The 16,330-nt window shown below is 34.0% G+C and overlaps 3 protein-coding genes across 3 annotated transcripts; 2 read left to right on the top strand and 1 right to left on the bottom strand.

Annotated features, from left to right (window-relative positions):
• Window positions 1-1,895: 1,895 nt before the first annotated feature.
• Window positions 1,896-3,612, top strand: LOC104099263 (pentatricopeptide repeat-containing protein At1g06270). The gene is made up of 2 exons (XM_009606199.4): window positions 1,896-2,122; window positions 2,389-3,612. Exon 2 carries the CDS (start codon window positions 2,602-2,604, stop codon window positions 3,601-3,603), a length of 1,002 nt encoding a protein of 333 aa, XP_009604494.1. The 5' UTR covers window positions 1,896-2,122; window positions 2,389-2,601; the 3' UTR covers window positions 3,604-3,612.
• A 3,745-nt stretch (window positions 3,613-7,357) lies between these two features.
• LOC104099261 (UMP-CMP kinase 3) lies at window positions 7,358-12,355 on the top strand. The gene is made up of 10 exons (XM_009606197.4): window positions 7,358-7,553; window positions 8,648-8,708; window positions 9,313-9,364; window positions 10,189-10,306; window positions 10,610-10,766; window positions 10,868-10,948; window positions 11,097-11,204; window positions 11,356-11,427; window positions 11,918-11,969; window positions 12,141-12,355. The coding sequence occupies exons 2-9, from the start codon at window positions 8,679-8,681 to the stop codon at window positions 11,927-11,929; spliced, it is 630 nt and encodes a 209-aa protein (XP_009604492.1). The 5' UTR covers window positions 7,358-7,553; window positions 8,648-8,678; the 3' UTR covers window positions 11,930-11,969; window positions 12,141-12,355.
• A 436-nt stretch (window positions 12,356-12,791) lies between these two features.
• On the bottom strand, window positions 12,792-15,659 carry LOC104099260 (uncharacterized). The gene is made up of 2 exons (XM_009606195.4): window positions 15,245-15,659; window positions 12,792-13,329 (listed from the first exon to the last, which is right to left on the bottom strand). The coding sequence occupies exons 1-2, from the start codon at window positions 15,425-15,427 to the stop codon at window positions 12,934-12,936; spliced, it is 579 nt and encodes a 192-aa protein (XP_009604490.1). The 5' UTR covers window positions 15,428-15,659; the 3' UTR covers window positions 12,792-12,933.
• Between the last annotated feature and the right edge of the window lie 671 nt (window positions 15,660-16,330).

The following is a 16,330-nucleotide window of genomic DNA, read 5'->3' as shown; positions in this document are numbered from 1 at the left end:
TGTTGAAAGTTCTGTTTCTTTCAAAATTTTAAAAAGAAAAACAGTTAGATAAACAATTGTTACGACTCAATTCCGACTTTTGAGAGAAAAGTTATAGCCTTTTTTTTGACAAGCTTTTTTCTTGACTAAAAGTGTTTTTTTTTTGTTGTCAAATATGTTTTTTTTTCAAAGTTAAGGTATTTGACCAAATTTTTTGAAGGAAAAAAAGTGCTTTTGAGTAGAAGCAGAAGCAGAAGCAGTTTCTGAGAAGCGTAAAAAAGTAATTTCTCCTCAGAAGCACTTTTTTGAAAAGTATTTTTGAGAAAAATATACTAATAGCCTGTTTGGCCAAGTTTCTTTTGAGCCAAAAGTGCTTTTTTATTTTTGTCACAAGTATTTTTTTCTAAAATTAAGGTGTTTGGTCAAACTTTTGAAAGGAAAAAAGTAATTTTGAGGAGAAGTAGAAAAAAGTAATTTCGCTCCAAAAGCACTTTTTTAAAAAGTGCTTTCAAAAAAAATACACTTATAAACAGTTTTTTAAGGCTTGGTTAAACACTAATTGCTGCTCAGAAGTGTTTTTCAAATTAATTAGCCAAACACAAACTGCTTCTCACCAAAAGTACAAGTACTTTTGGGAAAAAACACTTTTCAAAATAAGCTGATTTTTGCAGCTTGGTCAAACGGGCTATTAGAAACACTTTTTAAAAGCTTGGTCAAACACTAATTGCTGCTCAAAAGTACTTTTCAAATTGATTAGCTAAACACAAACTGATTTTCACCGAACGTACTTTTTTGAAAAGCACTTTTGGAAAAAATATTTCTCAAAATAAGTAGATTATAGAAGTTTGGCCAAACATGTAGTCTTGTATATATGCTATTTTTGTTATGACATACAAGGGTGTATGCACCATATTGTATGTGGTGTCATGGGACACCGCTTCGTCAATATTTTTAACTAGATATGTATAAGAAAAATAAAAATATTGAGGATAAATATAAAATATGACACCGCTTATCGGTATGGTGATTTGTTCATTAGTCCACTTCTTTAAATTGTAACGCCGCTTATAAAATATCTTGGATGCGCCACCGACAAAATACCAAAGCTCGAAGTAAGATCTAGTGTAGAATATTCAATGCTTTGGAGCAAATAAGATACATAAATTTGGAAACAAATAAAAGAACTTGTTGCATAAATATTGATGTAGAGTAAGTCATTGAAGAGGACTATATAAAAACTCACTAAGTTCATCCCTCATACTGTAAAATCAAGTAATTATAAATAAATCTTTATGATAAGCATTAAGTATTAAATTAACAAAAATAATAACTAACCTCCTATTACAAATTAAGCTACACCATTTTACACAATCTATATGTATAACTTATAAATTTTTACAAAAATTGTAGGTGCTTCAAGTTTATACTTTTCTTTTTACTTCAATCCAGCTTGTTTGGATGGTTGTTACGTATTGTATTGTATCGTATTGTTACTTTAAATACGATGTATGTTTTGATTGTTACTTAAATTTTATTGTATCGTATCGTTAAATTCGTCGTTATATAACGACAAAATTTGTCACTTTATGTAACGATCGATTTGGTGTAGTTATGTCATCACCTTGTCTTTTTCTCTCATCTCACCCTTTATTATTATTAAATAATTTTATTTTATCATTTACCGTACCTTTTTATATAATAAGTTTATCCCGTATCATAATTTTTTTTTTATAATATTGCAAGTTTATTCTTCATATTGCTAGTGCATGATATCATAAAATGACGATAAACAATACAATCTATCTAAAAATTATATTTATCAAACGATACAATACAATACGATACGATACATTATCAAATGATATGTAACATCCATCCAAACAAGCTATAGAAAAAGAAAAAGAAAAGAAGAGAGAGGCAATCACATTTTCTTTGTTCTTCTTAATTAATTTCTCTCCTATTTCTCATCAAACTTAAAGCTGCGGCTGAAAGATAAACAAGAAATTCGTTTATTAATCAGCCATAGTTTGGACTGCCTGCCTATAGTTAGCAAGTCAGGATTAAGGGAGAAACCGGCAACATCTGTAGAGGTGTTTGCCTGATTATGGTGTATTTTCTGCCTCTTATGTTATAGCGAGAACAGGTATTACTCTTCTGCTTTTCCACTTGATAGAATGTTAAGAATATTGAAATGTGTTTCATGAATTGCAATTTCTATATAAAGTATTTTCATCTCTCCCACGAAATAAGTATCTGCTAGTTATTTTCCCATTCTATGCCTGTTCCCTGTTCGATGTTATTCCAGAATGAATACATCAAATGTTTTCTGCTATTTCATGCATTTTGCTATATCATGTGTCCAGTTGCTGCAGACTTTTTACCCCTCATAACCCGCTACCCCTTCTGCAGGTGGAAAATTCAAGCATTATAAGCATTCTGAGGCTAAGGCTAAGCTGTTTATCTGAAGTAAGAAAATAAAGAACATCTTTTCGGTATTAGTTCCTGTTGTAACGTAGCCTTGCAGGTTTTGTCAGTGTCCAGATTAAACGCACCTCTACTAATTTTGCTTACGCTTAGAAGTTAGAACTAAAATAAGAAGAACTCGGATAGGGTGATCTGGTGATGGCAGCTTCAAAGCTGCATTTGTCTGTTCGTCCCATTTGTCGTTCTTTTGTATCTTCAGCAAAACTGCTTGAAGAATCCATTAAAGCAGTGGTGGAAGCAAAAAGATATGAACATATTCCTGATATTTTGAGCTCCTCTAAAGGGTCTTACCACAATCCAAATCCCTTTTCATTTTTATCCACCTTTCCCGAGAACACAAGAATCCAAATTGTTGACGAAATTTTACAATCTTTTATTCCAGTCAGGCCTCGTTCTCGCCCTCGAATTGCATATTCCTCTCTCCTTTCCTACACCCTCCAAAGCTCAAATCCTCTCCCACTCGCTCTTGCCATTATCCAGTGTACCCTTCGCTCTGGCTGCCTTCCTGTACCTCAAACTCACCTCCTACTCTCCACTGCCTGGCTTGAACATCGGAGTAAATCTCATTCTGTTTCAAGCATATTGTTGGAAATGCAGGATATAGGATATAGCCCTGATTGTGGCACTTGCAATTACATCATTTCATCGCTTTGCAAGGTTGATCAGATAGATGAAGCAGTTAATGTATTGAAGGGCATGGCCCGGGCTGGTTGTATCCCAGATTTGGATAGTTACGGTGCTTTAATTGACAACTTATCCGAGCTTAGAATGACGCCTGCTATCATAGAGATGGTGAATGAAATGGTTGTGAGGTTTGGCTTGAGCCCGAGAAAAGACACTTTGGTGAAAGCATTGGCAGCAATACGAGCTAACAAAGAGATATGGAGAGCGATTGAAGTAATTGAGTTCTTACAAAATGAGGGTGTCCATGTTGGGTTCGAGTGCTACGAGTTAGTCCTTGAAGGGTGCTTAGAGAACCGCCAGTTTGTTTTAGCTGGAAAATTTGTGATAGAAATGACCAAGAGAGGCTTCATACCGTACATAAGGTCAAGGCAAAAGGTTGTTGAAGGCCTGGCAAATATTGGTGAATGGGAACTTGCCAATGCTGTGAGGCAGAGATTTGCAGAACTAAGGTCATAGTTTAGTGCATACATGTGAAACAATAAGCTTTATAAAAAAGGGCAGCCCGGTGCACTAAGCTCCCGGTATGCGCAGGGTCCAGGGAAGGGCCGGACCACATAAGTCTATTGTACGCAGCCTTTCCATGCATTTCTGCAAGAGGCTGTTTTCAGGACTCGAACCCAAACAATAAGCTTTATAGAAAGGCAGAAAGAACCTGTGTTGGTGGGGATAGCAGATACTAGGTGGAATAATCGAGGTGCACCCGAGCTTCCAGACACCACCATTATATGTAATAAAAGAAATGGACCTGCATCATTTTCCAGATTGAAGGAGCATGTGGTTATACTAGTATGAATGCGATTTCGGAACCTCGATTAAGAGTCTTCTCACAACCCATGTACTGTTTATCACTTTTTTGTTTATTAATTAGTTTACGAAACTCAGAGCTTTTTATGCATTTTCATATGCTTTAGACGGCAAAACACTTTCTGCCTCTGTGGGAGTATTATTCATTGGCATCTCCTACCTTATCTAAGTAAAACTTGGTTCAATTGTTAATGAAAAACACAAAATTTAGTTGAATTCTGTTACAAACACCTATATCCTGTATATAGTTTTGGGAAAATTGTACTTAATTACATATTATGAATGTTTGTATGTATGCCCCTGTCTTTAGAGTAGAAAATTAGAATTTGCTTTATTTTGTTTTTTGTTACTTGTCTAATTATGATGAATCCTTTGAATGTCATCCTTTGAAGTCTACTTGATAAATAAAACCATGAAATTGGAATGTCTGCATGTCCCTTTCCAGCATTTCCCCAATATAGAAATAGTTTGATAAAAGTAGAGACAGTGTTAATACACTGGGAATTAAAAACAAAAAGGATATAGAAGAATTGATTTGAAACTCAAAGTTACTTATTCGATTCTTATTTTCAAGAATATTCCATTTGCTATTGTAATTATAATATTCAAATTCTTTCTAACGGAAGTTACATATTCTAACAATTTCTTATAGTGCTAATGTCCAAAGAATTTAGGCAGTATCCAATTAGGGTGTGTTATTTTTAGGAATCCATGACAAAGACCCTTTTTGCTATAATTAAAAGGGAAATAATTAATTCGAAAAAAAGAAGAAGAGAATAAGCTTTTATCACATGGAAAGTTAACTAGCATAAGAGTATCAACTTTGATGGTTCTTTAAGCATCCTCCATTGGACTTGGGAGCATATTTATTTGCTAGCTTGACTAGCTAAAAAGTTATCATTGAACTTCTAATATGGTGTCTTGACACTTTCTTTACTTACCAAGTAAAGTTTAATGACATAATCTTTAATTATTTCTTTAATGTTTAAAATTAAAGTTTCAAGAGTTTTTAAATGTTGAAGTTAAGACCTTGTAACAAATTAAATCCAAGAAAAAAAACGAGGAAAATATATACACTCTTTGAGTGTGCTAATTTTAAAAATGACCTAAAATTGGATTAAGAAAATAGCTAAATGCTTCTCATTGTAATTGGAGAACATAATAGGAAATTACCACAATTTGATGTGATGGTCTAATCCCAAATTGGTAATTCTGGTGAAAAGAAGTTTTAGAGGTGAAGTACACAATAATAATCATTTAGTATAAGAAGCTTCTAATTTAATTTTCGCCATTGACATTTCCTTCTAAGAGCTGCTACTCATCTTAGGTGAAGTAAAGTTTGAACATAACCACCGACTAACCGACACTTATCGTTTGGTAATATCGATGGAAGATATTAGAAAGAGATATTTTTAATATATTAGATATTATCAATATTAGTAAATTAGTTATTTGTAGCGAATAAAATATTATTTTTTTGCTTTCTTTTGAGACATTTTAAGGAGTTTAAATTTCAGTTTTGGGATAATTTGGTAGAGTTTAAGGTGATTTGAATTGAAATTCGAAGTAGAAGATGAACATGGAAAAAGATAATATGTGTATATCATATTTGTATCAAATGTGTATCACATGTATATTCATATATACCTGTGTGTGAGATACATGCGTGATACATTTTTGATATATGTGTCGTAGAAGAATTTTTTGAACTCGATTTTAACTACAATTTTTGATACCAAATCGGTCCAAATCACCTCCAATCTTCCTCAAATTTTATATATTGACTAATCTATATGTTTTCAATGAATTTCAACCATACCCATTGAAAAAGATCCCTTTTTGCTTAAGTAAGTTAGTACAACCATACCCATAAATTTATTTTTTGTATTTGATCATCTTGTTTGCTAACTCATCCATGAAATTTCCTTTCTGCCTTGCATCTAATGTTGCTGGTCACGCTTACAAATATGGAAGAAGATCTTTTCGTGTGATTTTTGGAGAGGAAGAATCCTTATTTATTTGGGTTTTTAATTTTTGTATGTGTTTGGCTAGTTTTGGTAAGTTTATGATTGCTAGAGGTTGGTAAGTTATGACTTATTTGTGACACTTTTGTAAGATTTCCTTTTTAATATACTAGACATCTTAAATTCAAAAATTCAACTAAATGCGGGATAAAATAATTCGCATCTAATCTCGGGATTATTACCCATTATCCCACGTATCAAACGACCCCATATAGTTAGAGACGGATTCAAGATTGAGGCTTATGAGTTCCTACCATAATTTCAAATTAATATGCAGGCTTATGAGTTAAATATTTATAAATATTTATTAATTTTTTAATATAAATATAGGATCTACGCAAGAGTTACTGGGTTCTCGGAAACCCGCATTCAATACTCTAGATCCGCCCCTGCATATAGTTTAGTAATATTGATGAAAGTTTGTAATATATTAGACATGCCTCTAATTCTTGCGATATTGTTTTTCTTTTTCAATGATCCTTCAATATAATCGAAAAATAGTTTTAAAGGAAAAAGGTTCTCCGTAAATTCAAGTTTAGTTTCTTTCGACAATTTATAATGTGGTGTTAATAATTTTTATTTTGAAAAACCGAGCTTAGGAAAAAGCTAAACATGCCCTTTCTCCACATACCATTAAAATAAAGATATTAGCATATCTTTAGTTTACAGCAAAAAGAAGAAAATAAAGGGAAATAAACAAGTGTAAAGTACCTATCATGTAGTCATGAGCATAAACAGAATTTTAATTAAAAACGAATGTAAGACATTTGATATTGTCTATTTGAAGAATGAACGGTAGCTCGCAGATTTATTTTCTTATTTTAGGCTCCGATTCTCGTACAATCACCTTTATTTCCCCAACCAACAAACCACTTCCAAAATTAATAAACAAACACTCCTATTTAAAAATACACTCTTTTTTAGTTTATGCCAAGAATGATGTATATGGTTTTAAAAAAACATTAGAAAATATTGTACTTAATTTAAAATTTGAGGTAGATTCATGATTTAAACTTGATAAGTTTGATTTTTTTAACTCATTATAATTTTAAAATTTGATTCGGATTTAATATTTATTAAATTTTAATAATTTTATTACATATTATATATATATATATATATATATATATATATATATATATACTAATCCGGATAAACTCGTTGCCTAAGAGTTGCATCCGCCACTAATCATGATATATAAAACAGGACTCTCATTTTACATCACTCAATAACTTATTTTCTACTATTGTTTTATAAATTCAAAAAATGTCTACTGCAAAATTATAGATTAGTCAATTTACCAAAAAAGAATTAGAAAAAAAAAAAAAAAAAAAAGAGGGGAGAGAGAGAGTAAACAAATGGACGCAACATGTGGAATATATAAGAAAGAAAAAGGGAAGAGAGTTACCATTCAAAATTGGTTCCTCCAATTCTTCAGCTACTACTCATTTCTTTTGGGCTATAAATAAATCAGAAACACGCTCGCGAGCTATTCCCATCACATTCCCTCCATATTTCTGCCTCTCCTGATCTCTATTTTTCAAGCTTCTTCTTCTTCTTCTTCTTCTTCTACCTTCGGTAAGCTTCAGATCTCGCTTTCACCTATCCACCCTTTCCCGATCTATGCTTTGATTGATTTAATTACTCATTCATCTGGTGAATTTCAAGCTTGCATTGCTTAGTTTTCGCTGTTTTTTCCTATACTTTATTTAAGTTAATTACGTGTTTTTTTGGCTCTGATCCGCGTGGATTTTCGTTTGTGTACACTTGATTTGAGCATTGGTTGTTTTATCTAGCTTAATGTTCTTCGTTTCGGAAGTCTTGAGATTAGCTTTTGTATTTTGGCGCTATTTTTGCTTTGATCTGAGTAGGAATTTGGTCTTTTACCCTTCTAATTATGATTTTTGGTTTTACTTGAATTGATCTCTTGCAATTTGCGTGTGCTTGATTTTGCTCTGACTGTTTTATTTAGCTCGATGTTGAAAGTTTTGATTTTTGTCTGAAAATTTTGCTCCTTTTTCAATTTTTTTGGCTTTGATCTGGGTAGGATTTGGTTGTTATGTCAGTAATGGTTTGGGTTTAATTGAATTGATCTCTTTGAATTTCAATGGTGGAGTGTATCCAACAAATTTTGGTGACTCTTGTTCTAGGATAGTGCTATGCCATTTTATCGAGGCTTGTAAAACATTTAGGCTGGTATTTGCGAATCTGTGAGAGCGAGAATAAACTCATGCTAAAGCGAGTGCATGTACCAAAGCATGCTTAAAGCTTCAAGCTTTACAATGTTACATTTTGTGGAGACATTGTGGCTGACTGCAAAAGCTTCTCTTTTTCTCTTTGTCAATTGGATCTTGTTTTAATTAGCCGCTGTAGTATCTGAAAGCCTATTAATGTGAGCACGTTCTATTTTTCTTTTGTGATCCGGCACTGGAATATATTAATTGATGTTGGCCAAAGATTCCAGCACCCGATCTCTAACTCTTATTGTGATAAGAGAAATGAAAGCAGGCTAATCTTGCATTTCTAGTTCCTCCGACATAACCCCCCCTCCTTTTTTTTTTTTAGGGTCAGTATCATCTTTCTTTGCTACCTTTTCCTTTGTTTTGTGAGGTCCTATTCACTTACTTCAAACATAGAAGAATGTACATATAACATTACTCTTCTTTCTGCAGACAATTTAGTAAGACCAGTAACCAGACATCCATGGGGACTGTTGTCGATTCTTCTAACCAGGTAGGTTTCTTCACAAAGAATATTCGTACTACCTTGATTATTGGTGTTAGCTCACATTGTGGATAAGTTCTGATTCTGAAATTATCTAAGCATCTGGAATCTGAATAAAGTGAAATTCTTTCTTTACTAGCATACATTATTGGAGGGATGCTTGACATTTAAGCTATAACTATCTTCTGTATTGTCTACCTGGAGTTCAAAAAAAAAAAAACTACTATATTAGTAAAAGCTGTCATAAAAAATATGAGATTTAGAGGCTTTAAATAGTATAGTTGTGGTGTCCATTTCTGGTGTCTTACAATATATGGGGCTACAGCAATTGCACTGTGAATTTAGATACCGATTTTCTAGATTTGCAGCATGCATGCAGCAACACCGACGCCAAGAAAGAGCGGAAATAAGGGTCCAATTCCCATTCCTTCTCTGAAGTTTTAAAATTTTGTAAAGAGTTCTCATATACTTATATGGATTTTTGTCGATAGGAATTACCACCTCCATTCTTCGTAAATAGTATAATTATCCATGAATTCTGCTCTTGCATAGTATCATGCAGATGCCACCTGCTCCTTAGATTGATATTCTTTTTTCCAATGATGAATTGCAGGGAGCAGGAAGCCTGCCAACCAACAAGAAGGTCTCTGTTATTTTTGTTCTAGGTGAGTTTTTCAACATCAACATCACATGATCTTATGGCATCCCCGATACATCACCTCATAGTATGGCAAAAGTATTTTGCCTATATGTAGTTGATGTGAGGATTAGAGGTGGAACTCATTGGACAATCGTATCTTTGCCATTGTAGCAGTTATCCGATCAGCATGTTGACTTAGTGTTACCTCTAATACCAATTAATATGCAACCTTTAGGTTTTAACTATTAGGCGGTAAGAGCCACAAGTGTATAACTCCTTTTGTTCAAACCACCATAATCCATTTATTATATTAATTCACAAATGGCTGTACGACCATTAGGATCCTTTGGGCTTTTACCTCCAGTTTTGATCAAAATGAAACAGGAAGCTATATTGAAGGATGGTTGTAAAAGCCATATCAGATTGACTGGTTGGAACAGTTACTACTCTAGTTTAGGTTGTGATTATAGAATTGATATTCGGACGTAATGGGCTTCATTTTTGTGATTATTTACATACAAGTTAACAGAAGGAGGGTTTTGTAATTATTTGACACGTGAGGGTTACGGAAGAAAACCTGTAAGGAAGCTATATCCAGTTCACCCTAAAATTTAATACTCTTTGCTAGTTGCTCCACTTCTTCTTTATCTTCTCGCTCGAGAAATAATTTGTCTGTGAATTATGAATAAAATTTTATTAGGAAATTACCCAGGGGGACGCAACCTGTATGGATTTGTGGATCCAATACACATCCTCATTGGACATAGCATATTTGTTGATGCTATCTGCACCCTTGATATGGGATTTTTATCTTGAGCTAAGATTTGTTTTCCCTATTAACATGGACAGGTGGCCCAGGCAGTGGTAAGGGCACCCAGTGTGCTAATATTGTTGAAAACTTTGGGTACACCCATCTAAGTGCTGGTGATCTTCTCCGAGCAGAAATAAAATCTGGTTCAGAGAATGGGTAGGATATCTGTGTTTTGATTGTGTTGCTTTATCTTTCTCCGTACTTTTTACCCTTTGTAGTTTCAACCAGCATTTTGTATAGTAGATCAATAGCCGTTTGTTAAGTTGCATTATCCTTTTGTTTTTAGTTCAATAGCTGGTTCAAGCAATGTTTATTGCACACAAAGGATTACTCCTCGGCACCATGGTTTAAATGTGGTGCATAGAGTTTAAACTGTCATAGTTTTGTTTGTATTTCGTCATATTCCGAGGATTGCTCATTGTATCAGCATTGTAAACTGTTCATTTCACATATGTACAGGACGATGATTTCAAACATGATTAAAGAAGGGAAAATTGTACCATCAGAGGTAACAATTAAGCTTCTCCAACGAGCAATTCAGGAAAATGGGAACGACAAATTTCTTATTGATGGTTTCCCTCGCAATGAGGAGAACCGTGCAGCTTTTGAGTCAGTTGTGAGTTCCTCAATACACCCTCTTTTAGCTGCATCTTGATAATTCTCCTATTCAGTTGAGAGTTGTTAAACTTTGACTATCACACTTCTAATGTCTTCCAGACTGGAATTGAGCCTGAGTTTGTGCTCTTCTTTGATTGTCCTGAAGAAGAGATGGAGAGACGCCTTTTGGGTCGGAACCAGGTTAGACATATAATTTCTTGGTAGAAGACCTCTCCTCATGTTTACAATTCTTTGAACTTTTATGTTATTCTTGTTTCTTCTTTGTTAATTTTCTTTTCTAGCTTTTTTTTTGTTTGGTCTTCTCATGAACTTTGATTTCTTTCTATAGGGAAGAGAAGATGATAATATTGATACAATAAGGAAGCGATTCAAGGTTTTCCTGGAATCTAGTTTACCTGTTATTGAATATTACAACTCCAAGGGGAAGGTTCGAAAGGTACTGTTTTATTTTTCAGTGTCTTTACTGCCTTCCAGCACACACACACACAGAGAGAGAGAGAGAGAGAGAGAGAGAGAGAGAGAGAGAGAGAGAGAGAGAGAGAGAGACCCTGCATATTAAACTGATGATGACATCTTTTTTTCTTCAGATTGATGCTGCAAAACCTGTTGGAGAAGTATTTGAAGCAGTTAAAGCTGTTTTTGCCCCAGCTGTTGAGAAGGTAAAGTACTAACATGATGGTATACCAAAAGTTACAAGGATGTTAAGACCTTCAACTTGCATGGAAAAGGATATCCAGTGTACATGACGTAATTTGGGAAGTAAATGTCCTGTGATGCAAATACTAGGGCTTAAGCCGAACTAGATATTTTTAACGTTATGAGATCAGTGTGAACTAACACAGGTAGTGATAATCATATGAACTTGTTTAACTGATGCTGGGGATTACTGTTAATTATATATGATTCTTGTCATACAAATGTTCAAACATTTTCTGCAGTGTTTTGATTATGTGGAGCATTATTTGATTTATAATGATTGGTGTGGTTAAGTTTGCTCATAAACTTTGCCTTATCTAGGACGAATCTCTCCATATATAATCGAGTAAGCTCATAATATGAGCAGATTTTCAGTTTATTTGTCCAAAATAATTAAATTTTGGTTCTGCATTATCTTTGGAATTTTATACAGATCCTTTATCTATGTTACAGGTTGCTGCCTAGGAGTATATTGGTAGAGCGGCATCATGCTTACGTATTAATGGTAATTGAGAACTCTAAAGTTGGACTTTATTGTGTTACTTGTTTATCACCGCTTTTTCCTTACTTAGATATCTAGAGCTTTGCATGGGTTGCAATGTATGATCTGTTTCTAATCTGAATTGATTTTATTGTTGACTAACCTTCTCTTATTACAATGTTCCGTTTTCTCCAGGTATACCAGTATTGTTTGCATTTTGGTGCTTGCTATAAGGCGATGTATCTTTATAGATTCTACTTTTATACAAGTTTATGGCAAAAATTTCTTTTTCTTTCTTCCTATTTTTTGTTCTTATGAAGGAAACAAATGCTGTATTATTTGGCTTATTGCCTCTGTATTATCATTGTCGAGACTGAATTTTTATAAATAAGATTATAAGAGTTTCTCTCTCTCTCTCTCTCTCACACGCACACGCATATGCACATATTTGGGCCTTTCGCGAACAATTAAGAATTGAGACTTAACGTGTGGTAATTAGTGACAGACAGATCTAACACAACACAAAATGCTTTTACATCATCCCACTCCCCCGCTAGAAATAATAAGAAATGTTTTTCTTTTATACAGGAGAACAAATTGTAGCGTCTGGTGTAGAAAAAATGGGTTTTTTTCATGGAAGAATTGTTCTTAGAATATAAAATTTTAGTTTTGGGAAAACAAAAACTACTGTTTTTTTAGCTTTCTAGAACGACGAAGTTCTTAAAACTCAGTAACATTAATTGGCTAACTGGACGTGCACCATTCTCATTTGCTCAAATATAATGCTATTAGTCCCTATAAAGGTCAAATCCGCGAGACCTCTGGTACCACAATAATAGAACAATCTTTTGGCAAATAACTCTATCACATGCTATAAAGACGAGCTCTGAAGAATACAGAAGACGTATGGGTCTAACAGTTGGGAATAACTGATACTAAAAAAACCTAATATAGCTAGTTGCAAGTAACAAACACACAAGGTGAAATATTAAACAAATATGATGCCATTTTCTTGGATAGTGTCGAGAATAATCCCAAGTCTACCTTCAATTCGTTCATTCCTTCCGGGCTCATATGCAATGGCGTAGACATCAGCTTCTTTTGATCGCTCTGCAATCAACTTGCCTATCACCCTGGCAGCATTGTTGTCAATAAGGGAAGGCAATGTGTTCCTTAAGTCTTTCGCGTTTGTGGTAGCTACAGAGATCACCTTGCTGGTTCCTCGATGCATGACTTTTGCATGGATAAATCGTTTTGAAAAGAAAATGTTTAGTAAAAAAGGTCTCAAATACATATCCGTCCTTTGTTTCCATGATTTCCTGTTGGGCCTTTTTGCAGCTTCACTCCGAGATCTTCTTGTCCATGCAGCCTCAATGACAAATTTCTACCAAAAAAGGAAAAACAAGTACAATCTCATATACGCATGAAACATCTATTCATGCTGCACTTTCATATACCTCACATTTTGATCGGAACTCATCTCTTGTTAGTACAAGTATATTATCCAACCAACAACAACAAAAAATCCAGTGTAATTCCACAAGTGGGGTCTGGGGAGGGTAGTGTGTACGCAGACATTACCTCTACCTTGAGAAGATAGAGAGGTTGTTTCCAATAGAGAATTATGTTTTTCACAGATAAGAAGCTTCACAACTTCAAACATTCTTGCCTTATCATATCTTTATTTAAACAAAACGAAAAAGCAAGAATCTTGACTGCGAACCATGAATGATTCAAAAAGATATGTACTTGACTAGTCGCAGAAAAATATCAAGTAGCCATGTTCTAGGTTATTAGGTAAGCAATGATGAAACACCATTGAATACATTTCCGAAGTCCATTACAGATTTTTTAAATAGCCAGATAAAGAATATTCAAATTTCCCTCACTATCGTATACTCAAATCTTAGAAGTTACTTCCCAAAAATCAACGCATCTGTTTAAAAATTAAGTAATAAAGAGAATAGAGGCAATAATGTGTTGCCTCCCTTTTCTCCAAATCCATCCAATACAGAGAACAAAGGTAAGTCTTCCATACTCTATTAAGAATGTGACAGCCGAACCATTCCTATAAAGTTAATGTGGTTTTAGGTTTTTCATTCCCCATGCTTGATTATTGGGGAGAGAATTGTTTGTTTGTATGATCCAAATGCATGAGAATCAGCACATCTGTTCAAAAATTAAGTAATAAAGAAAAGAATGGCACATGAATCCGAACCAAGTACAATATAAGTACAATGAAGAGATTTAATACTGGGAAAGGAAACCTTTGCATGTTAATACTGCTTTCCGGAGTATATTTGCAGGTAAAGATGACAGAAATATAATGCCAAACAAGTTAAAGGTGAGATAGTGAACAACACTACCATAAGGTTTCCACAAATTGTCTCTATCCTAAAGCAATTTCAACAAAATTAAGTTGCCAATTCTGAAACTCAAAGTATGAGAATCTTTTACGTTAACAGCTAAATCAAATGCAAATGCAATACCAATATGCCGAATTAACCTTATGTCAAGATACATTAAAGAAGCGGTAAGCACTAAGCTACAATTTAAAAGGGTCTTAATAGATGAGGCAGAGATATATATATATATATATATATATATATATATATATATATATATATATATATATATTCCACGGTGAGGAACTTCATAAACACTATATTCAGACTGTTAAGAGTGCAAATAGCTGATGCTGAAAAGAAGGAAGATATTTAGCAACTGTTCAATAAGCCCTCATTCGACCACCTTCTTTTTCCCCTTCCACAAGGGAGGTGCTAAACTTAGAAACCATAAGGGGCTCAATGTCTAATTTGCTCGGAACAAACATTAAATATCTCTCCTTTTGCTTCAATTCTTCTCAAATTGACAATGCAGAAATGTGTCAAAAGTCCTAAATTTCATAAAAATCCAATCGGTCAAAAGGAACAGTGTCACCTCATCTGAATTTTAAACTGAACAATCATATGCCTACTCCTCAGCTAAGCTCCAAAAGACCAAAAGAGGAGGGGGGTGCAATCAGGATAAGGTCAATAATATTCACATTTCAATGCAACCTATTTAATAATATGGAATTCAAAATTTTATTTCTCAAGCAGTTTGATTTTTTTGCTGTTTAAAGAAAATCATGAAATGTGTATACATATTGATTCTAATTAGAGCAAGAAATTGATAGAATTAATTACAGGACCAAGAAAATCTCTAACAAAATAAATACTAGAAGAAAATAGAATAAACCAAGAATCATATAGAGGAAAGAAAAGGCTAAAAATTGCAAAATAAGATGAAGAAGATACCTGGCGGAGAGAGAGATTAGAAGGGCATGGAATGGAAATGGAAGAAGCAGAAAGTTTGAGTTGGGGAAAAGAAGAAGACCATGAAAGGGAATTAGGTTTCTCTCTACAGTCAGATGGAAGCAATTCGGAGGAAAGGGAGAAACAGAGAGATGCTACTGAAGAAGAAAGGGAAGTAGTAGCCATTGTATGTTTGTTGGTCTGAACAAGAATGACAGTTCTAATTCTTCAAAGGGACTCTAATTGTTCCAGGAGGATAGGCCTATTCCTGTCGAAAGAACAAAATCAAAAAACCAGAAAGGATGGCATAATTATTACTCTACTTAACTGGAAATATAGGTAATTTCATTGATTAGCATATAGTATTATGTAAAGATCTTTGTATCATTATGCTTTTTTCTTTAAAAGTCTATTTCAGTTGATTTTATGCAAATAATTCAAAGTACAACATGTTGGAGGTTATATGGGCCTCTCCAGTGGCCTACAAGGCCCAACTAAACCTGCATAGGCCCAAATATGCTGCTACTGGGCTCCTCTATTGGACCTTGGTCCTTTACCCTTTCTTGATGGGGCAAGTACATTTTCAGAGATGCTATTTAGAAATTAGCCAGCACTTATTTTGTCCTGAAATTTTAAATTAAAAATGTTAACTTAGGACAATTCAGGACACTTTTGTCCCATAAAATTGAAATTCAGGACGCACTGAATAATTCCTAAATAACAGCCCTTTAGAGTGGCTACCTGGTGCCATTTCTACTTTCTTGATGGACGTTGGTGCTTTGCAGTTTGCACAATACACAAGTCTGAGGACAAATCTATTTTCTTTTTCTTTTTGGGCTTTTAATACATTTGGTTGTTCATTCATCGCTAACAAGTCACTGGAAGCTTGCTATATAGCTGCCAGTCAATATACATATGTTATACACGTGTGGCATTGGCGGTGTGGCACATAAAAGTTGGAAAGAGTACATAACTAGGCTTGCCTTTCTATACTTTAGAGATTTGAGTAAAATGTTCCATTTAGATCAATATTCTGACTTTAGTGGAGTACCTATTCCTGATAAATTCAGGTCATTAAGTGGTTTAGAT

This window comes from Nicotiana tomentosiformis, chromosome 1, assembly GCF_000390325.3.
Source record: "Nicotiana tomentosiformis chromosome 1, ASM39032v3, whole genome shotgun sequence".
NCBI lineage: Eukaryota > Viridiplantae > Streptophyta > Magnoliopsida > Solanales > Solanaceae > Nicotiana > Nicotiana tomentosiformis.
Note: the sequence above shows the minus strand (reverse complement) of the source record. Positions and strands in the feature narration are given on the sequence as shown.